The sequence below is a fragment of the Salvelinus fontinalis genome, chromosome 13 (genome assembly GCF_029448725.1).
Source record: "Salvelinus fontinalis isolate EN_2023a chromosome 13, ASM2944872v1, whole genome shotgun sequence".
Classification (NCBI taxonomy): domain Eukaryota; kingdom Metazoa; phylum Chordata; class Actinopteri; order Salmoniformes; family Salmonidae; genus Salvelinus; species Salvelinus fontinalis.
In genome coordinates, this window is record NC_074677.1 from 41,955,949 (window position 1) to 41,980,503 (window position 24,555).

Below are 24,555 nucleotides of genomic sequence, written 5' to 3' on the forward strand. Positions count from 1 at the left end.
CAGGGATGGAATGTAAGTCACAGAACCTTTTGGTTGTGGTGGCAGCTGCAGAGAAGTATTTGGGTGTACGAGATTTTATGCCAGAAGAGTTACAGGGTGTGTTGAGTGGTCCCATCCTTTCAGGCTGTTGGTCTGAGGTATGACTAGATAGATTTAGTGGAGTAGGGAGATGGGTTTTTAATGAGTGTAGGGTTAGATGATAGGGTATTGGTTGATGTATTTCCTTTTTTCAAAGCAAAGTATTATGGAGTTATACTCCAGTGTAGTTGGTAGTGGTAATGCAACATTTATTGGATGCCAACCACCTTTTAACCTCATCGAAGATATCAAATGAGGCTGAATATCCCGCTGGGTTCCAGGAATCAAGCGGGCCGTGAGCAATTGGAAACAAAACGAGGAACTGTGAAAATCACGGCAGTGCAGTGGAAAAGCCGCCATGATTAATTTGCTTCAATACAGCTCATAATAATGAAACCCAGAAATTAGTTACCTTTGTTTTGTTCAGCCATTCCTATGTGGAAAATTAATGGGGAAAGAATAGGGTTTCGGGATTAACGCCGAAAATTAGGTCTGAGGTTTAGGCGATCTTAAAAGTTTGAGATTTAGTTAGTTAATTTAACATTAACTTTATAAATTATTTGTGCTTTTTATTTTATTTCATAAGTGCTTCAAAATTCACAAAAAGTGATGTTAGCTGATAAAGATGAACACATAGGTTTAGGATAACTTTTTGTTTTATGTTTACCACATACCTTATATTTGGCGTTTATCCAAAACCCCTACAAAAACTAAATTAATTTCCCCAATAGGCTATGTCCAACGCACCATGGCGGAGTTATTACCTACAAAAAGACGCCATTACTATATTGGAAACGACAGGCTGTCGTCGGTCTTGGGATAGTTATAATAAAAATCAGTACAGGGCTTCCATCTTTGAGGACATGTAGAGCGGTCACTCGACTATCTTGTCAATATAATATAAAATCTTTGTCTTATGGATGGGTGGACTAGCTGCGCTACAATATTTACGGGTTAGTTTGGCTTCAATTTGATTAAAGACGCATTAAACGTATGATGAGCTCGCGATTTGGGGAGATTCTCCCTTGGTTTTCTAACGAATTCTAGCGCCGATTGGTTGTTTGGCAAGCTAACTAGCACATTTGCCTTGTTTACATTGCTAACGATAGATAGCTAACCATTTTCGAGCCCTGCCGTGCAGTGTTTGAGGTTTCGGATTGAATTTGAGTTGGTATCGTAGCTAGAACATATTGCCATCACACACTCATTTTTATTTGTCAGTTAATACTGCTTAACTATCTATATTTACGAGGGGTGCCTAGCTAATTCGTAATTGTTGTGGACTGTATCGAGGTTTTAGTTAGCTAGCAAGCCAGTTAACGTTAGCTTTACAGTGCGAGATAAACATGGCAATGTTTTTCATGGTTGGTTTTAATATAGCCCTAATTTTTAGATTCTGGTAAATAACGTTATAGGTTAAACTGTAGCGGACAGAATCGCCTCTGCTGTTTTTTAAAGGCATAGAGCAGCAAAACGAGATGAAGGGGTAAGTGTGGCAGAAAAAGCTTTCGGACAATCGACCTTTTGTGTTGTCTTGTTAACGTTAGCTACTGGCTGATTGTTGCCGCCTTCTCCCCTGTACCACAGGCAGCAGAAGAGCCCGGATGACGAAGGTGACGTGCCCATAATCGATGAAGGTGAGCACCATAGAGAGTATTCTATGATTTATCATAATGGTGAGAACTAACTACTTTTGTTATAAACTGAACAAAAATGTAAACGCAACGACTACTTTGATTTTACTGAGTTGCAATTCGGGGCGGCATGTTAGCTTAGTGGTTAGAGCGTTGCCCTGAACAAGGCAGTTAACCCGGTAGGCCGTCATTGTAAATAAGAATTCGTTCTTGCCTAGTTAAATAAAAGGAAATCCAGTATTGTGAAATAAATGTAGTAGGCCCTAATCTTTGGATTTCACATGACTGGGAATACAGATTATTTTAACCTTTATTTACAATGACTGCCTACCATGGAACAGTGGGCTAACTGCTTTGTTCAGGGGCAGAACAACTTTTTTTTACCTTGTCCGCTCGGGGATTCGATCCAGCAACCTTTCGGTCTGCAGCCACCTTCTCGTCTGATCAGCCAATCAAGTACCTGTTCAAGACAGAAGGAGGGGGGTTGCCGGTAGGGGAGTTGCGTTCTATACTTTTGTTCAGTGTAAACTATATACGTCCATTGCATTGCTTCACTGAATGGTCAATGTGATGTGTGTTTACTGAAATGATTCAGGCTGTGATCTATGCAAGTACACACGCTGTCATAGCCATGGGCCTAGGCCCTATAGTTTCCCAAACTCAAACCTGGGGACCCCAAGGGGTGCACGTTTTGAATTTTGCCCTGACACTACACAGCTGATTCAAATAATCAAAGCTGGATGATTAGTTTATTATATGAATCAGCTGTGTAGTGCTAGAGCAAAAATCAAAACTTGAGGACCGAGTTGCCCAATAGACTCTCAATTGAGTATTCTAGCTTTCAAACTGTTCCCATTTTACGACCGTCTGTGTTCCTATCTGTGGCTCCTTTTTTTGTTGCTTTGTCTTGTGTTGGAGCAAGAGACTTCTTGTTCTGCCAAGTTGTCTCTCATACATCCTGCTAATGTTAATGTAAAAACTGGTCAGTCAGGTTGATCTGATTTATTACTTTGGGGGACCGAGTGGCGCAGCGGTCTAAGTCACTGCATCTCAGTGCTAGAGGCGTCACTACAGACCCGGATTCAATCCCGGGCTGTATCACAACCGGCCGTGATCGGGCTTCCCCTAGGGCGGCGCATAATTGGCCTAGCTTCGTCCGGGTTAGGGGAGAGTTTGACCAGGGTAGGCCGTCATTGTAAATAAGAATTTGTTCTTAACTGACTTAAATAAAAAAATAATACAAAAACTACAAGACTCTCCTGTCTCGCCCTCAGGTGCTGTTGCCACGGCCGATGACCCAACTGCCATCACCACCATCCAGTCTGCAGCCACCTTCTCGTCTGATCAGCCAATCAAGTACCTGTTCAAGACAGAAGGAGGCGGGTTGCCGGTAGGGGAGTTGTACCCTCCCTCAGGGCAGGTAGAAGGGACTTTGCATGCCACATACACTCAAACAGTTTGTCCTAATTGTCTCCCTTCCCCTTGGCCCTAAACCTTCAATGTTTGCACATCTGTAAGGTTGAACGACCAGATTATGTCCTAGCGATCCCTTTACTGATCCCCCCCCCTCTGTTCAGGTGACGTACCGGGTGATCCAGGTGTCTGATGGACAGGTGGACGGACAGACAGACGGCGCCTCTGCTGTTAGCGTGGTGACAGGCTTCCCCGCAACGACACAGACTGTCACACAGGTACAACTCTTGGATGGTGTTGAGACACACACACACACACACACACACAATTCACAAGTTTGCTTTGTCTCACATATATCATCCCCTTTGGCTGGAGTGCATCTCTTGATAAAGTTTCACCCATCATTTCCTTTCCCCACACACTTTATTGTGCATGCAAAGCATACTACCAGCTGTCCATTCAGTTTAGTTGCATCTGTTCCTATCTAAATATCTGTCATGTGTGTTGTCTGTCTGTCAGGCGGTGTTTTCACAGTCTGAGGGACTGGAGGGGGAAGCCTCAGAGACTCACTACTACTACCCCGTCACTGATGCCACACAGACTACCATGGTTGAGAATGTACAAGCTCCAGAAACACTGCTCACTCAGAGCACACCCACCGGTCAGTTGAAATGATGTCATTCAAAACATGTCCCAATTAGCTCCCTGCCCCATCTTTCAATGTTGGCATATCTGTAAGATGTAAGCAAGATAGCACTTTTCCGGTTATACCTAATCAAGAGACTTCAGATCTGCAAAAGCTGAAGGGTTAGGTCCAAGGCCATGGTGGAGAGAGCGAATTTGGGCCAGCTGAAATAGTCAGTCAATCTGTACATTGTCTGTTTGCTTAATAGTGCCCTGTGTCTTCCAGGTCAGCTATATGTGATGATGTCCCCACAGGACGTGTTGGGCGGAACAAACCAGAGGTCCATAGCACCCTCCACAAAGATATCCAACACATAACATCACATCCGCTCTGTGTCCAGGTTATGATATGATATGACATAACCCGTCACTGACTAGGCCTTCTTCAAGGGAACATGGGTTGTCCAATAAGAAAAGCTCATTTGGTTTCCCATTGCAAAATGTTACAAAATGTTTTCTGTTGTGACCTAATGAACACGACCCTAGTTAAAATAACACATGACATTGCCAATAGTATTTGAATGTGGTGATAGGTCTACATGTTGTACGTTGGGCTACTGTTTTGAATCCTCTTTTTCTCTTCTACAGCAAGTCAGAGCCTCCTCGTACATCTAGAGATGACAAGAGACGAGCGCAACATAATGAAGGTACTTGAATATACAGCAGTACTGTGACCTTGAAAATGTTCAAGGATGTCGATCTGTGAAGTCTTGTTTTTTATATTTGTTCCAAACATTTTATAAACAACCCTTTTAATCCGTCCCCAGTTGAGCGCCGACGCAGAGATAAGATAAACAACTGGATCGTCCAGCTGTCCAAAACCATCCCAGACTGCACCCTGGATGCTACGAAGAATGGGCAGGTGAGTTCCCAGGTACTCAAGTCAAGTCTTCATATTTTATTCAACTGGTATATGTTTTCACATGGATGCATTTCTGAGATTCTCTTTCTAGTCCTTCTTTCTTGATTATTCCCACAGCACCCCCCTTCTCCCTTTAAAACAAAAAACTTTTCAGATAACTGCTTTTTTAGAAGAAAACAGATGTTGTTTTCTCACCTAGCTACCTAAGATGAATGCGCTTACACAGTATGTTGCCTGTACAACTTATTCAAATGTGGGAAATGTTTCTATGACCCCCCCCCTTTCAAACAGGCCCATTTTTACCACATTCTTGCCGGCATAAGCCTTTTGTACCTCCCACACGCATGCGGGTGAGGAGTGGGAGTAGGGGTGTGCATATGTGGGCTGGAGTCTATTTTAATAAATCCATTGATATACACCATCACAAAGAAATCCATTATTAATTTGTTTTGGAAGGTCGTATGAAACAAGACAAATAAAATGTGTTTTCAAAGGAATAGAATAACATATAATATTATTATTAATTTTTTTACCCTTTTTTCTCCCCAATTTCGTGGTATCCAATTGTCTCATCGCTGCAACTCCCGTCCGGACTCGGAGAGGCGAAGGTTGAGAGCCGTGCGTCCTCCGAAACAAGCCAGCCGCACCAATGTGTCGGAGGAAACACCGTACACATGGCCACCGTGTCTGCATGCACTGTGCCCGGCCCGCCACAGGAGTCGCTAGTGCGCAATGGGACAAGGGCATGCCTGCCGGCCAAACCCTGTTCTTACCTGACTTGCCTAGTTAAATAAAAAAAATGATACACACAGGAAACTGTTGAGCGTAAAAAACACAGCAGCGTTGCAGTTCTTGACACAAACCGGTGTGCCTGGCGCCTACTACCATACCCCCGTTCAAAGGCATTTACATTTGTTGTCTTGGCCTTTCACCCTTTAAATGACACACATACACAATCCATGTCTCAATTGTATCATGGGATAAAAATACTTTAACCTGTCTCCTCCCCTTCATCTACACTGATTGAAGTGGATATAAGTGACAATAAGCGATCATAGCTTTCACCTGGTCAGGCTGTCATGGAAATAACTTGTTTTGTACTGTATACTCAAATCAAATTTTTTTTTCACGTACACATATTTAGTAGATGTTATCGTGGGTGTACAGAAATACTTATGTTCCTAGATCCAGCAGTGCAGTAGTGTCTTAACAATTTTCAACAATACACACATGTAAAAGAATGGAATTAAGAAATATATAAATATTAGGATGAGCAATGTTGGAGTGGCATTGACTAAAATACATTTAGAATAGAATACAGTATATACATATGAACTGAGTAAAGCAGTATGTGAACATTATTCAAGTGACCAGTGATTCTATGTATATGGGCAGCAGCCTCTAAGGTGCAGGGTTGAGTAACCGGGTGTTAGCCGGCTTGTGATGGCTAGTTAACAGTCTGATGTCCTTGAGAGGAGCTGTTTTTCAGTCTCTCGGTCCCAGCTTTGCTGCACCTGTACTGACCTTGCCTTCTGGATGGTACCAGGGTGAACAGGCTGTGGCTCAGGTGTTTGAACTCCTTGATGATCTTTTTGGCATTCCTACAGCACATTGGGTGTCCTGGAGGGCAGGCAGTGTACCCCAGTGATGCGTTGGGCAGAGCCCTGCTGTTCTGAGCGGTGCAGTTGCCGTACCAGGCGGCAGGATATCCCAACAGGATGCTCTCAATTGTGCATATGTAAAAGTTTGTGAGGGTTTTAGGGGCCAAGCTGAATTTCTTTAGCCTCCTGAGGTTGAAGAAGCGGTGTTGCGCCTTCTTCACCACACTGTGTGGGTGGACCATTTCAGATTGTCAGTGATGTGTCCGCCGAGGAACTTGAAGCTTTCCACCTTCTCCATTGCGTTCCAGTCGATGTGGATAGAGGCGTGCTCCCTCTGCTGTTTCCTGAAGTCTATGATCAGCTCCTTCGTTCTGTTGAGGGAGAGGTTATTTTCTGACACCACTCTGCCAGGGCCCTCACCTCCCTGTTGGCTGTCTAGTCATTGTTGGTAATCGGACCAACTACTGTTGTGTCGTTTGCAAACTTGATGATTGAGTTGGAGGCGTGTTTGGCCACGCAGTCATGTGTGAACAGGGAGCTGAGCGTGGGGCCCCTGTGTTAAGGATCAGTGAAGTGGAGGTGTTGTTTCCTATCTGGGGGTGGCCCGTCAGGAAGTCCAGGACCCAGTTGCACAGGGCGGGTTTCAGACCCCAGATGGTGTTGAATGCTGAGCTATAGTCAATGAACAGAATTCTTACATAGGTATTCCTTTTGTCCAGATGGGATAGGGCAGTGCGATGGCGATTGCATGGTCTCTGGATCTATTGGGGCGGAATGCAAATCGAAGTGGGTCTATGGTGTCAGGTAAGGTGGAGGTAATATAATCCTTAACTAACCTCTCAAAGCACTTGATGAAAGAAGTGCAACGGGGCGATAGTCATTTAGTTCAGTTACCTTTGTTTTCTTGGGTACAGGAACAATGGTGGACATCTTGAAAGTGGGGACAGCAGACTGGGATAGGGAGAGATTGAATATGTCCGGAAACACTCCAGCCAGCTGGTCTGCGCATCCTCTGAGGACGCGGCTAGGGATACCGTCTGGGCCGGCAGCCTTGTGATGGTTAACACGCTTAAATGTCTTACTCTTGTCGGCCTTGGAGTACAAGAGTCCACAATCCTTGGGGAGTCGGCCGCGTCGATGGCACAGTGTTATCCTCAAAGTGGGCAAAGAAGCTGTTCAGCTTGTCCGGGAGCAAGACGTCACTGTCCGACATGGCTGGTTTTCCTTTTGTAGTCAGTGATTATCTGTAGACCCTGCCACGTACAGTGGTTCCTCAATTTAAAGTTTTGAGATTATGCCGCAGGACTTGGAGGTAATTTGTGGTTTAGTACATTACCCTGCATCACTGCTTCATTGCTCCAGACCACCGCAAGGGGGAGTTAGAGCACTGATTATGCTTTTGGAAGCTTTAAAAAAAGTTAGGTTATATTCTTAAGATATATGTTGACTGAAATAGAAGAAGCAAGTGATGTTTGCTAAATAATCAAGTTGATGGAGTGGTCATATAGCCTCGGCACCTGCTGAGTGACTCACTCATTCATGGCTTTGGATCAAAATAATGTACCAACATTCTTTCTGATAGTCTAGAAGTTTTTATTTTTTTATTTTTTTTATTTCACCTTTATTTAACCAGGTAGGCTAGTTGAGAACAAGTTCTCATTTGCAACTGCGACCTGGCCAAGATAAAGCATAGCAGTGTGAACAGACAACAACACAGAGTTACACATGGAGTAAACAATAAACAAGTCAATAACATGGTAGAGAAAAGAGAATCTATATACAATGTGTGCAAAAGGCATGAGGTAGGCAATAAATCGAATAATTACAATTTAGCAGATTAACACTGGAGTGGTAAATCATCAGATGATCATGTGCAAGAAGAGATACTGGTGTGCAAAAGAGCAGAAAAGTAAATAAATAAAAGCAGTATGGGGGTGAGGTAGGTAAATTGGGTGGGTAGTTTACAGATGGACTATGTACAGCTGCAGCGATCGGTTAGCTGCTCGGATAGCAGATTTTTAAAGTTGTTGAGGGAGATAAGTCTCCAACTTCAGAGATTTTTGCAATTCGTTCCAGTCGCAGGCAGCAGAGAACTGGAAGGAAAGGCGTCCAAATGAGGTTTTGGCTTTAGGGATGATCAGTGAGATACACCTGCTGGAGCGCGTGCTACGGGTGGGTGTAGCCATCGTGACCAGTGAACTGAGATAAGGCGGCACTTTACCTAGCATAGCCTTGTAGATGACCTGGAGCCAGTGGGTCTGACGACGAACATGTAGCGAGGGCCAGCCGACTAGGGCATACAGGTCGCAGTGGTGGGTCGTATAAGGTGCTTTAGTAACAAAACGGATGGCACTGTGATAAACTGCATCCAGTTTGCTGAGTAGAGTATTGGAAGCTATTTTGTAGATGACATCGCCGAAGTCGAGGATCGGTAGGATAGTCAGTTTTACTAGGGTAAGTTTGGCGGCGTGAGTGAAGGAGGCTTTGTTCCGGAATAGAAAGCCGACTCTAGATTTGATTTTGGATTGGAGATGTTTGATATGAGTCTGGAAGGAGAGTTTGCAGTCTAGCCAGACACCTAGGTACTTATAGATGTCCACATATTCTAGGTCGGAACCGTCCAGGGTGGTGATGCTAGTCGGGCGTGCGGGTGCAGGCAGCGAACGGTTGAAAAGCATGCATTTGGTTTTACTAGCGTTTAAGAGCAGTTGGAGGCCACGGAAGGAGTGTTGTATGGCATTGAAGCTCGTTTGGAGGTTAGATAGCACAGTGTCCAGGGAAGGGCCGGAAGTATACAGAATGGTGTCGTCTGCGTAGAGGTGGATCAGGGAATCGCCCGCAGCAAGAGCAACATCATTGATGTATACAGAGAAAAGAGTCGGCCCGAGAATTGAACCCTGTAGTACCCCCATAGAGACTGCCAGAGGACCGGACAACATGCCCTCCGATTTGACACACTGAACTCTGTCTGCAAAGTAGTTGGTGAACCAGGCAAGGCAGTCATTAGAAAAACCGAGGCTATTGAGTCTGCTGATAAGAATATGGTGATTGACAGAGTCGAAAGCCTTGGCCAGGTCGATGAAGACGGCTGCACAGTAATGTCTTTTATCGATGGCGGTTATGATATCGTTTAGTACCTTGAGCGTGGCTGAGGTGCACCCGTGACCGGCTCGGAAACCGGATTGCACAGCGGAGAAGGTACGGTGGGATTCGAGATGGTCAGTGATCTGTTTGTTGACTTGGCTTTCGAAGACCTTAGCTAGGCAGGGCAGGATGGATATAGGTCTGTAACAGTTTGGGTCCAGGGTGTCTCCCCCTTTGAAGAGGGGGATGACAGCGGCAGCTTTCCAATCCTTGGGGATCTCAGATGACACGAAGGAGAGGTTGAACAGGCTGGTAATAGGGGGTGTGACAATGGCGGCGGACAGTTTCAGAAATAGGGGGTCCAGATTGTCAAGCACAGCTGATTTGTATGGGTCCAGGCTTTCCAGCTCTTTCAGAACATCTGCTATCTGGATATGGGTAAAGGAGAAGCTGGGGAGGCTTGGGCGAGTAGCAGCGGGGGCGGCGGGGCTGTTGGCCAAGGTTGGAGTCAGGTGGAAGGCATGGCCAGCCATTGAGAAATGTTTGTTGAAGTTTTCGATTATCACGGACTTTTCAGTGGTGACCGTGTTATCTAGCCTCAGTGCAGTGGGCAGCTGGGAGGAGGTGCTCTTGTTTTCCATGGACTTTACAGTATCCCAGAACTTTTTGGAGTTAGAGCTACAGGATGCAAATTACTGCTTGAAAAAGCTGGCCTTTGCTTTCCTGACTGACTGCGTGTATTGGTTCCTGACTTCCCTGAACAGTTGCATGTCGCGGGGGCTCTTTGATGCTATTGCAGTTCGCCACAGGATGTTTTTGTGCTGGTCGAGGGCAGTCAGGTCTGGAGTGAACCAAGGGCTATATCTGTTCTTGGTTCTGCATTTTTTGAACGGAGCATGCTTGTCCAATATGGTGAGAAAGTAACTTTTAAAGAATGACCAGGCATCCTCAACTGACGGGATGAGGTCAATATCCTTCCAGGGTACCCGGGCCAGGTCGATTAGAAAGGCCTGCTCGCAGAAGTGTTTTAGGGAGCGTTTGACAGTGATGAGGGGTGGTCGTTTGACCGTGGACCCGTGGCGGATACAGGCAATGAGGCAGTGATCGCTGAGATCTTGATTGAAGACAGCAGAGGTGTATTTGGAGGGCAAGTTGGTCAGGATAATATCTATTAGGGTGCCCTTGTTTACGGATTTAGGGTTGTACCTGGTGGGTTCCTTGATGATTTGTGTGAGATTGAGGGCATCAAGCTTAGATTGTAGGACTGCCGGGGTGTTAAGCATATCCCAGTTTAGGTCACCTAACAGAACAAACTCTGAAGCTAGATGGGGAGCGATCAATTCACAGATGGTGTCCAGGGCACAGCTGGGAGCTGAGGGGGGTCGGTAGCAGGTGGCAACAGTGAGAGACTTATTTCTGGAGAGATTAATTTTTAAAATTAGAAGTTCGAACTGTTTGGGCATAGACTTGGAAAGTATGACAGAACTTTGCAGGCTATCTCTGCAGTAGATTGCAACTCCTCCCCCTTTGGCAGTTCTATCTTGACGGAAAGTGTTATAGTTGGGTATGGAAATCTCAGAGTTTTTGGTGGCCTTCCTAAGCCAGGATTCAGACACGGCAAGGACATCAGGGTTGGCAGAGTGTGCGGTGAGTAAAGCGGTGAGTAAGGCAAACTTAGGGAGGAGGCTTCTGATGTTGACATGCATGAGGCCAAGGCTTTTTCGATCACAGAAGTCAACAAATGAGGGTGACTGGGGACATGCAGGGCCTGGGTTTACCTCCACATCACCCGAGGAACAGAGGAGTAGTAGGATGAGGGTGCGGCTAAAGGCTATCAAAACTGGTCACCTAGAGCGTTGGGGACAAGGAATAAAAGGAGCAGATTTATGGGCGTGGTAGAATAGATTCTGGGCATAATGTGCAGACCAGGGTATGGTGGGGCACGGGTACAGCGGAGGCAAGCCCAGGCACTGGGTGATGATAAGAGAGGTTGTATCTCTGGACATGCTGGTCTCAATGGGTGAGGTCACCGCATGTGTGGGGTGTGGGACAAAGGAGGTATCAGAGGTACGGAGAGTGGAACTACAGGGTCCATTGCAAACCAAAACAATGATAACTAGCCTGAACAACAGTATGCAAGGCATATTGATATTTGAGAGAGACATACAATAAGGCATAAAGTGATTGCAGGTCATGATTGGGAGAGCTAGCTAAAACAACAGGTGAGATAACAGCAGCTAGTCAGCTAACACAGCAACAGAAGGTAAAAATGGCGACGACTAAGCAGAGAGGGTCGGATTAACTACACACAGATCCTGAGCTAAGGCACAGAGCCGACAGATAAAACACAAATAAACAGAATGGAGTACCATGAATTAATGGACAGTCAAGCAGGCATCAGCTATGTAGCCAAGTGATCATAGTGTCCAGGGGGCAGCCGCAGATGGAGCAGAGGCCTCCACTAAGCTAGCACGCGTTTAAAGTTAGTAGCCCGGCGGGTGGTCTGCTCAGACGGAGGGGGTCTGCTCAGACGGAGGCGGTTGAGGGCACGTCTGCAGACCAGACGTGGTCGTGTCGACAGAGAATCCAAGCCGGATAGCGATGGCGAAAGAGAGGTTGTGAATTGTAGAATTGTGTTTGCTAACTGGTGCTAGCTTCCTGGCTGCGCTAGCTGCAAGATAAGCTGCAGTTAGCAGACCGGGGCAGGCAAGTTAGCCTTTGGGGGACGTCGCGATGGGGGGGGGGAGTCTGTTTTTGCCTCTTCGTGCGGTGACGTCGATAGACCAGTCGTGGAATTAGCAGGGTTCCAGGTAGCTCTAGGTAGCTAACAGGCCTAGTAGGTTAGCAGGATGGGCCTTCAGCGGGCGTCACGCCTGAGGGGCCTGTTGGAGTCCTCGGGCAGATTATGTCGGTATTCCAGTCGTAGAGGATCGGCGGGGTTCCGTGCTCCGTACCGGCAGTAAAGGGGTCCGGATATTGTAGCCCAGGAGTGGGCTTCAGTGGTAGCACAGGAGCCCTAGCCGGGCTAGCTTCAGGCTAATTGGTGCTTGCTCCGGGATGTAAACGCTAGCCAGTAGTGGTCACCCGGGATTGTGGTTAGCTAGTTGCGAAGATCCAGATGAAAATGTTCAGAGTTTGCGGTAGGAATCCGGGGATATGGAGAGAAATAGGTCCGTTATGCTCTGGTTTTAGTCACGTTGTTCGAACTAGCGAGAGCTTTCCGAGCTAAAGGTTAGCTGATGACCGCTAGCAATGGTTTGCTAACTGATAGCTGGTAGGCAGTTAGCTGGCTATCTTCAGTAGATGGATTCCAGATCAGAAGTAAATAGAAATACTTTAGAAAAAAGCAGATCCACGACACATTGGGTGAGGCGGGTTGCAGGAGAGTATTTAGAAGTTGAGGTTTAAGAAAGTATTTTTAAAAGATATGCGAAGAAAAAGATGTAAAAAGATTAATATACAAGGGACACGGGACACGACAGGACAAAGACGTCTACACTGCTACGCCAGCTTGGAATGCAAGTGAAAAATAGAAGTGATTATAAACTTAAGACGTCCCTTTTTCAGGACCCTGTCTTTTATAGACCTATGAACACTTAAAACCAAGAGTCAGGGATAGTAATTTGTGTATATTATTGGTTATCCTGACCTGGATGCCATGTATTATAGTCTCTAAAAGGAAAAATATGACCATTTACTTTCATAATGCATCCTTATAATGCAGGGTTAATAATAATCGCTTTGTTAATAATTATATAAAAGCCCATTAGATATTCTCACAGACCAGATTTTCCCTAACGAAAAATGCCCCTTAGATAGTAATTTTAGAATCCTCCAATCCTCTAACTTTTAATCATTGGCGGAGAGTACCGTCATTGGCGGAGAGTCAGGTGGCATTGGCGGAGAATCGGGTGGAGAGCGACCTGTTTAAATTACACGAGAAAAAAAAATATTACATTTTATTTGAAATGGCAAGCCAGACAAAATTTAAAGGGCATATTGTCTCACGCCGTTTTCAAGAATGGCCTTTTTCCCTTTATTCAGGTTACAACCGCTTACTTTCGGTTATTTGAAAACGAAATCATCTCCAAAATATCGTAATTCTTTTCAAACAAGGACTTGAAAATGAGATTGAACTCTGGGAACAACGTTTCCAGTTTCCAGTACTAATTCATACATTCATTCGATACATTGGAATACAAAAGAAGCCATCCACCCATCCAAGGAGGAGGGTAGGGGGAGAATTGTATCGTCAATTTCTCAAGCCAAAACGTATTGATTGCCTTCACCAGTTCATCTTTGCTTGTAGGCTTGGAAGAGTTACGGATGAATATTTTACTACATAAAGGTCTACTTACTCTGCTGGCGTCTTGACCCAGTTTATGCCCTCATTTGCATTGCAAACCTGGGCGGCAGTGTGTTTAGGTCCGAGCAGACCCTTTTTCGGCTTACAGTTTTCATCAAGCCAGCTTCTTTCTATGGTGCTACCCGTTCCAGGGTTAGGACTGTAACCACCGGAGGACTTGAAAATGAGCCGGAGCTGAGAGGATCACCAAAACTAAAAGGTATTTTGGTTTCAGTGCATTTTCCCCAAAAAATTATGTATATAGCCTATCAATGTGTAGGCATACTGTAATAAAATCGATAATTGTGTACTAAAAACGCGAATGTGTTTTGCAGAGCATACAACCATGCCGACAACCAAAGGGCTAGACAACGGGCTGCACCGAAAAAATGCATGATTCCACAGAATACCAACTGGGATGGATCCTGAGGCAAATGTGGCTTACCAGTGAACCTCCAGGTGTTCATTCTTAATACTGTGTCTCAGAAGTTTCTGTCCATGATTGATGCAACCCGAAAAGGCATTAAAGACAGAGTTAATGAGTACTTGAGGTCATCGAGAAAGTCTGGACATGGCCTGCTCTCCCTTATGTAAGGAATTAGGCACTTTACCATGTTTACTATGTACTGTAGGATATGTTTACTTGTCAAACTGCACAGTAGCTTAATGAACATATACAGGCGGCTTCTATCGTCAATATGCTTTAAATGCTTAATTATCCCAATGTTTAAAGTGCGTGTGGGTGACCTCATGCAACCGCAAAATGTCGGATAAAGCATATACTGTACAGTATTTCTTCATCAACATCTTAATGCTTTCGTTAATAAAATAATTATAAAAATACTCTTTCAAAATGCTAATGTTTATTTTGTTATGGATCCATAATGAATTACTATGGGAATAAAAATCACTGACTTTCATAAATATTGGAATAAAGTAGGCTAATGAAGGTAAGCAAATTGTTGCTTACTGGAACACCCAAAGTCATCCAATTGTTCCAATATGATTTGAAGCAATAGCCTAACCGTGTGTGGTCAACCATTTCAGTGCCGTTTTGCGCTGCTCTGAGACCAGCATGGGGACTGGTCTTGATAAATCAATGAGATTCATCACTTAGCTAAATAGTCGGGGAGAGATTTTCGATGTACCGATTCCATGGCACATGGTTTATGAATTGACATGCAATTTTCCGTTCCTCCTGAAAGCCCTAATCTGCTCACTTAAATGAATAGAGATCCTGGTAATGGTGCTACAGTATGTTACAGCATGACCAAAGTGATGATGAGCTATTAGCAGGACTATACACTCTTCAACCTTTACAAAAGGATAGCTCGGCTAAATATAATTTTGTATTTTTTATTAATGTATAAGTTCTCTAAGTCCAAACCTCATGCAACTGCAAAATGTTGGATAAAGCATATAGTGTACAGTATTTCTTCAACATCTTTATGCTTTTGTTAATAAAATAATGATTAAAATACTCTTTCAAAATTAATAAAAGAGGCAAGTGGAAGGGGGAAAAATGTTTTCAAACACTTGTTTTTCACAAGGGCTATTAGCAGGACAATAGACACGATGTGGTCCCCAAAACACCTCTCTTGACATAGGGTCCTCCATATCTCTCGGTGATGTCATTGAATGTCTCGACAGCTTTGATCCATGCCTGGGCCTGCAGCACGCAAAGTTCTTTGTTTGTCAGACTAATCATTGGGTCGAACTACAGAACAGTAGATATCGAGAACACACATGGTTAATGTTCTGAAAAAAAGTATAAATAATATTATATATATATAAGATGTTTTACAGAGCCTTTCCATAAGTCCACTCAAGTTTTTTAAGCTGTCTTCTGACTGATTAGAGCGATGTTGATTGCCTTTGCTGATCGCTCATCATCTTCAACCATCAGTCCATCTTACCGAGTCCACCAAATGCATTGTTTTAAGTACTCTAAAAACCAGATTTGCCCCAATAAAAAAATGCATCAACCCCTGCAAATATATAAATGTATTATTAACACTGCATTATAATTATATAAAAGCCCCTTAGATATTAATTTAGAATCCTTTACATTTAATTAGATCTACACTGTACAAGGATATTTTATTGATCTTCCAGTATTTTCATTTAGAGATTCCGGTAAACTCTTTGTTTCCTTTTATGTATTTTACCATTTCTTATTGGATTATTCACCATGGCAACCAACGACATGTCTTTCTTAGTTTGGTTGGCTTTTTTGCAGAATTCACAGCCTGCTACACTTGTGAAAAACAATATGCCTCCAGCTGTTTTTATATAATTATAATGCAGGGTTATGCATTCATGAATTCAATCGCTTTAACTGACATGTTGCAGTTCATCTGATGAAGATGCACATGGGCCTAATCATATAAGGAATATGAAACCGGAGGGCAGAAATGATTAAATATTAAGGCATTAGACCTCTTACGAAAGGCGTCAGTCATACAAAAGTTATACTTAAATCCGAACTGGTTGGATCATTTTTAAAGCTGTTCAAACATTCATAGATGACCAGCAGGGTCAAATAATATAAACAGTGGTTATAGAGGGTGCAACCAGTCAGCACCTTCGGAGTAAATGCCAGTTGGCTTTTTATAGCCGAGCATACAAACGTCAAGACAGCAAGGCAACTTTGCAAGATGGCTCCGATAGAGATGGCAGCTTCGCTTCTAGTCCTTAGGAAACTGTGCAGTATTTTTTTTAATGTATTATTTCTTACATTGTTAGTCCAGAAAACCTTAAGTGTCATTATTCTATCTCAAGGCCATCAGATTGTTAAACAGCCACCACTAGCACAGAGAGGCGGCTGCCCACCTACAGACTCGATATCATTGGCCACTTTAATAAACGGAACACTAGTCACTTTAATAATGCTACTTTAAGAATTATTACATATCTTGCATTACTCATCTCATATGTATATACTGTATACTTCACTATCTATTCTTTACTATCTATTGCATTTTAGCTGCTCTGTCACTGCTTATCCATATATTTTATACTTATATATTCTTATCCCATTCCTTTACTAGATTGTGTGTATTAGGTTTTGTTGGGGAATTGTTAGATATTACCTGTTAGTGTGAGAGAGAGAAAGAAAGAGGATCAAAACAGATACAGTAACGAGTGGAATATAGCAATAAGAATGTCAGTTTAATATGCAGTGCAGATCACCTCCTATTACCCTTCTCAGAGTTTGAATAATGGTGTGTGTTCGATTATGTGTGACATTGTGGCATTTAAAGCACATTGAAGATAGAAGCAATAGGATTTGAAGCAATAGCCTACCCGTGTGTGGTCAACTATTTCAGCACCGTTTCGCGCTGCTCTGAGACAAGCATGGGGACTGGTCTTGATAAATCAATTCAAGTTTTATTTTCACTGAATCTCCATTTGGGTATTGGTTAGCCTACAATTAGGTTGTGGAAATGTTAGGTTTACATTGTACAGGGTTTTGTTTTTCTTCGAATAGAAACACCATAATATTAATCAAATTAATTAAGCTACATTTCTTAAAATCAATCCCATATACTATGTTCTTACAAAAAAGGTTTTAAATTCTCCAGTACAGCCAATATTTAAAACAAGTCAAATGCTTCTCAGATGCCCTCTGGTGGTCAAACTAGCACTAACTAGCATCAATGGCAACAATGGCTGACACTTATAACGTGCCATAGAATTCTGCGGTAGCCCGCAAGGTATGCTGCAGTACAACGCAACTTTTAAAGGAAGAACCACTGTACGTCTCGTGTCTGAGCCGTTGAATTGCGACTCCACTTTGTCTCTGTACTGATGTTTTGCCTGTTCAACCTTATTCCCAGTCACCTTGCCATGGTTAAATGCGGTGGTTTGCGCGTTCAGTTTTCCGCGATTGCTGACATCTATCTACGGTTTCTGGTTTGGGTAGGTTTTAGGAGTCACGGTGGGAACATCTTCCCCTATACACTTCTTGATGAACTCAGTCACCGTGTCCGTGGATACGTCAATGTTACTCTCAGAGGCTACCCGGAACATATTGCAGTCCGCGTGATCAAAACACTCTTGAAGCATGGCTTCCCATTGGTCAGACCAGCGTTGAATAGACCTTAGCACGGGCGCTTCTTGTTGGAGTTTTTGCCTATAGGAAGGGAGGGGCAAAATGGAGTTGTGATCTGATTTGCCGAAGAGAGGGCGGGGCAGGGCCTTGTAGGTGTGCCTGAAGGGGGAGTAGCAGTGGTTGAGCGGTTTTCCAGCACGAGTACTACAGTCAATGTGTTGATAGAACTTCGATAGTGTTTTCCTCAGATTTGCTTTGTTAAAATCCCCAGATACAATGAATGCAGCCTCAGGATATGTGGTTTCCAGTTTGCACAATGTCAAGTGTAGTTACTTGAGGGCCATCGTGGTATCGGCATGAGGGGTAATATACACGGCTGTGACTATAACCGAAGATAATTCTCTTGGGAAGTAATACGGTCGGCATTTGATTGTGAGGTATTCTAGGTCGGGTGAACAAAAGGACTTGAGTTTCTGTATGTTATCACAGTCACACCATGAGTAGTTAATCATGAAATATATACCACTGCCTTGCTTCTTCCCGGAGAGTGCGCGATGTACTGAGAACCCAGCTGGCTGTATGGACGGGGAAAGTATATCCAGAGAGAGCCATGATTCCGTGAAACAGTATGTTACAGTCCCTCGCTATGAGCTCATCTACTTTATTGTCCAGAGACTGAACATTAGTGAATAATATACTTAGAAGTGGTGGATGGTGTGCCTGCCTCCTGAGTTGAGCTGGAAGTCCACTCCGAATACATTCTCTCCGCCGGAGGCGTCTTGGAGCAGCCTCTGGGATAAGTTAAATTGCCCAGTCGGGTACAAACAAAGGATACAATTCGGGAGTCGTATTCCTGGTCGTAATGTTGGTGAGTTTGACTGATGTCCAAAAGTAATTTCCGTCTATGTAATAACTCTAAAAAACCTTCGGAGCTAATAATGTAAGAAATAACACACACAAAAAAAAATACTGCAAAGTTGCTTTGGAGCTAGAAGCAGAGCTGCCATGTCTGTCAGCGCCATCTTATCTTTGCATAGAAACCCAAATAAAAGCATGTAGATAAAAATATGTAATGTTTGCTAGAATGGAGGTTTCCGCTTCATTTGCATATTAGCCAATGCATATGTCATAGCCTACACATATAGCATACCTTGCAAAACAATATTCAATAAAAACAATTGTACAATGTGCCCTGCATTGGAATATAAGGTATGGAAATGACAAAGAACCTGTAGGATTATAGAAAAAGCATTTGGGAAATAAATGTTCAGTAAATACAAGTATATTTAGGTGGTTTAAATGATTAACTTTCCTATTAAACTTCTCAAAGTTGACGGTGCCAAAGTCTTGCCAATCCATTCATTATTCTACTAATTAATGACTGAGTGTGAGACGTTTTCCACAATGTATGTCGTTTCATGCATATACTGTACATTCAAACTGTATATTCGAACAAAGAACACCATCACATATAGTGTTTCACCATTTATTGAGAACTAAGACAAATGGCAAAGGTGTCTCGGGCAGTATTTGCGGAATCTAAATATAGTGTAACCTACCAATACATGTATATCAAGTGCCGAGGAGGGCACAATCTTACAATGTTGCGGTCCAGAAATGAGAGCTTTACCATCGATGTCAAAAGCCTGGGCCTCTGATGGAGACTAGAACTGTCATCAACGTATGCTTCAGTATTGCCAGCAGCATACCACCCTGCATACCACTGCTGGCTTGCTTCTGAAGCTAAGCAGGGTTGGTCCTGGTCAGTCCCTGGATGGGAGACCAGATGCTGCTGGAAGTGGTGTTGGAGGGCCAGTAGGAGGCACTCTTTCCTCTGGTCTAAAAAATATCCCAATGCCCCAGGGCAGTGATTGGGGACACTGCCCTGTGTAGGGTGCCGTCTTTCGGATGGGACGTTAAACGGGTGTCCTGACTCTCTGAGGTCATTAAAGATCCCATGGCACTTATCGTAAGAGTAGGGGTGTTAACCCTGGTGTCCTGGCTAAATTCCCAATCTGGCCCTCAAACCATCATGGTCACCTAATAATCCCCAGTTTACAATTTACAATTGGCTCATTCATCCCCCTCCTCTCCCCTGTAACTATTCCCCAGGTCGTTGCTGCAAATGAGAACGTGTTCTCAGTCAACTTACCTGGTAAAATAACGGTAAAATAAATAAAAAATTCCCCCTTCTCGCTAGGAGCATTTGTGTGCCCAGGCCACAACATTTACATTTAAGTCATTTACCAGACGCTCTTATCCAGAGCGACTTACAAATTGGAAAGTTCATACATATTCATCCTGGTCCCCCCGTGGGAATTGAACCCACAACCCTGGCGTTGCAAGCGCCATGCTCTACCAACTGAGCCACACGGGACCACAAGTGAGAGATACTGAATAAACATGTTCAATGTTCAACTGTAACATGCAGTAGACTGTGCAAGACAAAACCCACAAAGAAAAGACAACAGGCAAATGCGTGTTCATATGGGGGTCCCAATGTCTAAATCGTGACGCCAGGTCTAGTTCAAACTGCAGTAGGAGTGAATCGGCCCATGCTTGGTGAATAGCACTTGGTTGATCTATGGGACTAGGACATAGGAGGGCATAATAGATTTATGTGAGACAAAAAGTGAGAGACACAAATTCATCAAATAAATCATCACAGCAAAGGAATGGAGTTTGTGAGCTAGAAAATGAAGATCCTGACAGTCTGAGGCAGGGTGCTCTGCAATCATCCTACTCCAACTATTGACAGGGATAATGTGGGATTTATTATTTGTCAGTATGAAATAAATGAGTGGGTCCTGCCTTGATGACTATTAGATTTACACTACTTGTCCTATAGATGTTTGTAGTCAAATTACTTGTAATAAACTGATAGCTAAAACGCTCTTACCTCAATTAACCCATACCCCTTGTATATAGCCTCGTTATTGTTATTTTGGTACTATTTTTCATAGTTATTTAGCAATGTTTTTGTACTTTTTAAAACTCTGCATTGTTGGTTAAGGGCTCGTAAGTAAGCATATCACGGTAAGGTTGTATTCGGCACATCTAGTGATAAAACTATCTGCTACTGCTAGCTAGCAACATATGTATTTGTTGTAACTAGCAAGCTAGCTACATTACTTGCTGTGTCCTAAGCTGGGAGTCATTTTACAGCTTGCATTGATGGTATCAAGTTTCTATAACTAAATAGTTAGATTACAAATAAATAATAAGACTTTGCTTGAGGAGTTTGTCGGTCGGAGCTCTCTCAAGATGTCACCAGGTGTCTATTACCTTAGATAAGGATAACGTGAATGGCAGACGTGATCAGCAGAGACACTACACAAGTTTTGATTGGTTTACAGTTTAGTACCTGCGGTGTTTGCCTGTCCAGCTAGCGAACATAAAAGTAAGTATTTTAAGAACATTTGCAAGAATTGAACTTGTGTTCAGAATAATTAAATATACACAATATGTAAAAGTCAGCTCCTCCCTCAACAGATTGATAATCTCGAAAACTAAAGGAGATTGGTGGTGGGCCGTAGCAAGCTATGTAAATCGCTTTGGATAAAAGTGTCTACTATTATTATTATACTGAACAAAAATATAAACAACATGCAACAATTTATAAGATTTTACTGAGTTACAGTTCATATGAGGAAATCAGTCAATTGAAATAAATTCATTAGACCCTAATCTATGGATTTCACATTACTGGAACTACAGATTTGCATCTGTTGGTTACAGATACCTTAAAAGGAATGGGCCTCAGGATCTCATCACGATAGTTCTGTGCATTCAAATTGCCATCGATAAAATGCAATTGTGTTCGTTGTCTGTAGCTTATGCCTGCCAATACCATAACCCTACCGCCACCATGGGGCACTGTTCATGTAACATAACTTTCGTCCATCCCCTCGCCCCTACCCGGGCTCGAACCAGGAACCCTCTGTACACATCAACAGTCACCCACAAAGCATCGTTACCCATCGCACCACAAAAGCCAGGGGAACAACTACTTCAGGTCTCAGAGCGAGTGACGTCACCGATTGAAACGCTATTAGCGCACACCACAGCTAACTAGCTAACCATTTCACATCGGTTACATTCACAACGTTGACATCCGCAAACTGCTCGCCCACATGACGGCATACACGTGGTCTGCCGTTGTGAGGCTGGCTGGACGTACTGCAAAATTCTCTAAAATTACGTTGGAGGCAGCTAAGCATGGTAGATCAATTAACATAAAATTCTCTGGCAACATTGCTGGTGTGCATTCCTGCAGTCAGCATGCCAATTGCACGCCCCCTCAACTTGAGACATCTGTGACATTGTGTTGTGTGACAAAACTGAACATTTTATAGTTGCCTTTTGTCCCTGGCACAAGGTGCACCTGTGTAATGATACTGCTGTTTAATCAGCTTCTTGATATGCCATACCTGTCTGGTGGCTGTATTATCTTGGCTAAGGAGAAACACTCACTAACAGAGATGTAATCAAATTTGTGCGCATAATTTGAGAGAAATAAGCTTTTTGTGCGTATACAAAAGTTCTGGGTTCTTTTTTTAAATTTCAGCCTATGAAGCCTATTACATGTTGTGTTTTATAATTTTGTTCATTGTATATATCAAGGCATGATGCCAGTGCTGTGACCAGTGTGGTGTCCTCCTGTCCTGTCTGTTCCCTACAGAGTAAAGGAGGGATCCTGTCCAAGGCTTGTGACTATATCCAGGAGCTGCGTCAGAGCAACGCCAGACTGGGGGAGGACCTGGAGAATCTGGAGAGACTACGCATGGACAACCAGTTGCTCAGACAGGAGGTACTGCAGCAGCTCAGACTGTTGCCACTTAAACACACAATCACCATGTTCAAGGGGATCTGTCTGAGCAATGTGCTGCACAGATTTGCTAACCTTGACCACATAACGACTAGTTGCAGGGGGACTGTAAACCAGTGATTCATCCGCAGCACCTTGCTCAGACTGATCCTCTCAAACATGCTAAAGATCTATACGTAGCCAAAGAAACCTCGATGATGCATTAGTAGTGCATCGGTGTTGGTCAAGAGCTGGTGATGTGGGTTACTATGACAACTCACAATCATACCACAATAACATATTCCCTTTTCCCACTCACAGGTTGATGATTGGAAAACCAAGAACCAGATGATGAGAAGCCAGCTGAGACAGAACGGCATTGTGGGAGCAGCAGGTGTAGATCCACAGTGAGGGAGAAGTGACAAAGGTGCCTGATCGAGGGCTCTGTTTGAATTGTCAGAAAATACACCCTCCTTTCCTCACTTGAGGTAGTAACTGATCTGTATGTGATTGGAGGGGTGAAACGTAGGGTCCCAATGACACCAACCCTGTCATCTTCTATCTGTAATTTCATCTAGGAAGGATGTATTTGGAAAGCATTCAAACAAGGTCTAGGATGTTGTGGACAACTGTTGGAATACGACAACATTGGTCAGTGGAGGCGGTTGTATGCAGAGGGTGGCTTCCGACAAATCTGGACTGCACGCTTTTTGGATCTCCTCCGCGATGTTTTCTTCCTTGACAATTTGATGGACTCCCCATGATCATGGACATTCATCCTACCTAGAAAAAACACTTAAGCTACACAGGCATAATACTCATGTCTGTGTTCTTTATCACTTTTGAAATAAAATGTATTTTGTGATCCATCAAACAACTTGCCCATATATGGGTATTTGTACGCTCTTGCCACACATTATTTGAAAGAAAAAAAATGTGATGCCTTTTATGTTTGAAATCAAATATTTGATGAAAAGGCTTATTTAAATGCTAGACTGAACCAAACACCATGTCTGTTGGTTGACTGGTTCACTACCAGCTGACTGACACTGGTGTTCTCCATCAGTTTGTATCAGTCACTGAGCAAATAATGAATTTGATGGTTCTTTGTGTATTTTTAGTTTTCCAAAATTTGGGACTAACCTATTTCTGACGTTACTACCACCTTCAGCCTCTAATATTATTTTGTGTTATAGGTTGATTTGTTGTCATTTCTATTAAATTCGTCTGAAAGAAATATCTTGTTGATTTACAGACACTGGAAATGAAATCAACTTATGGTATTAACAATCTGTCACTATCATGAGTGGACAATGTACCTTGAATTCAGCTATGCTGATTGAGTGAGACTTATAATAATGTGGGTGTGTGCTTATATTTGTCTCATTTCACACATGTACAAGTATATATTATACACTTGTGAATTGGATTTTTTTTGTTGTTGTTGCATATCCCATCTCACGCTGAGAGTGGGTTCACAGCCAGAGTTTGCCATTATCAACGCCAACCATGGAGCAATTAGGGTTAAATGCCTTGCTCTCAAGGGCACATGGACAGATTGTCCCCTTATCAGCTCTGGGATTCAAACTAGTGACATTTCGGTTACTGACCCAAAAATCTAACTGTTAGACTACCTGCCGCCCTTATTACTTTCAAGTCAGTCAAGTTTATTTGTCATATGCAGAATGCACATGGTACACAGTACAATGAAATACTTGCAGGTGTTATGATACTGATGGTTTGTCCAGACTATGGTTGTGGCTACCAGTACAGCTCCATCTAGTTGTCGCGTCGGGTAACGGTTGACAATTCTAGAATATCAGCTAAGCCTAACCCTTTTCCTAACCTTAACCTCATTCTCCTAACCTGTTACGTTAATTATCCTCACCTGCCATGTTAGTTCTTCTAACCTGCTATGTCAATTATCCTAACATGCCACGTTAATTCTCCGAACCTGCTATGCAAACAAACCACCAGTATCACCACAATGCGA

The 24,555-nt window shown here is 43.3% G+C and overlaps 1 protein-coding gene across 18 annotated transcripts; it reads left to right on the forward strand.

Annotated features, from left to right (window-relative positions):
• Positions 1–819: 819 nt before the first annotated feature.
• On the forward strand, positions 820–23,799 carry LOC129868720 (upstream stimulatory factor 1-like). Of its 18 annotated transcripts, none has more exons than XM_055942916.1 (12): positions 826–1,031; positions 1,494–1,564; positions 1,666–1,754; positions 2,987–3,132; positions 3,290–3,403; positions 3,645–3,786; positions 4,036–4,090; positions 4,398–4,456; positions 4,577–4,683; positions 22,437–22,565; positions 22,884–22,989; positions 23,145–23,799. In XM_055942916.1, the coding sequence occupies exons 2-11, from the start codon at positions 1,557–1,559 to the stop codon at positions 22,971–22,973; spliced, it is 939 nt and encodes a 312-aa protein (XP_055798891.1). In that variant the 5' UTR covers positions 826–1,031; positions 1,494–1,556; the 3' UTR covers positions 22,974–22,989; positions 23,145–23,799. The 18 variants fall into 18 exon arrangements, 16 of the variants coding, with proteins under 16 accessions (XP_055798899.1, XP_055798898.1, XP_055798902.1 ...); XM_055942914.1 differs by having other exon boundaries at positions 827–1,031; positions 23,141–23,799; XR_008761797.1 differs by lacking the exons at positions 22,437–22,565; positions 22,884–22,989; positions 23,145–23,799 and adding exons at positions 13,854–13,921; positions 14,037–14,544 and having other exon boundaries at positions 823–1,031.
• The last annotated feature ends 756 nt before the right edge of the window (positions 23,800–24,555 follow it).

Excerpts from the sequence above, each read along its gene's own strand:
- LOC129868720 (XM_055942916.1), top strand. Across the intron at positions 3,404-3,644 it reads CGACACAGACTGTCACACAG|GCGGTGTTTTCACAGTCTGA; the intron begins GTACAACTCTTG and ends TCTGTCTGTCAG. Across the intron at positions 4,684-22,436 it reads ATGGGCAGGTGAGTTCCCAG|AGTAAAGGAGGGATCCTGTC; the intron begins GTACTCAAGTCA and ends TGTTCCCTACAG.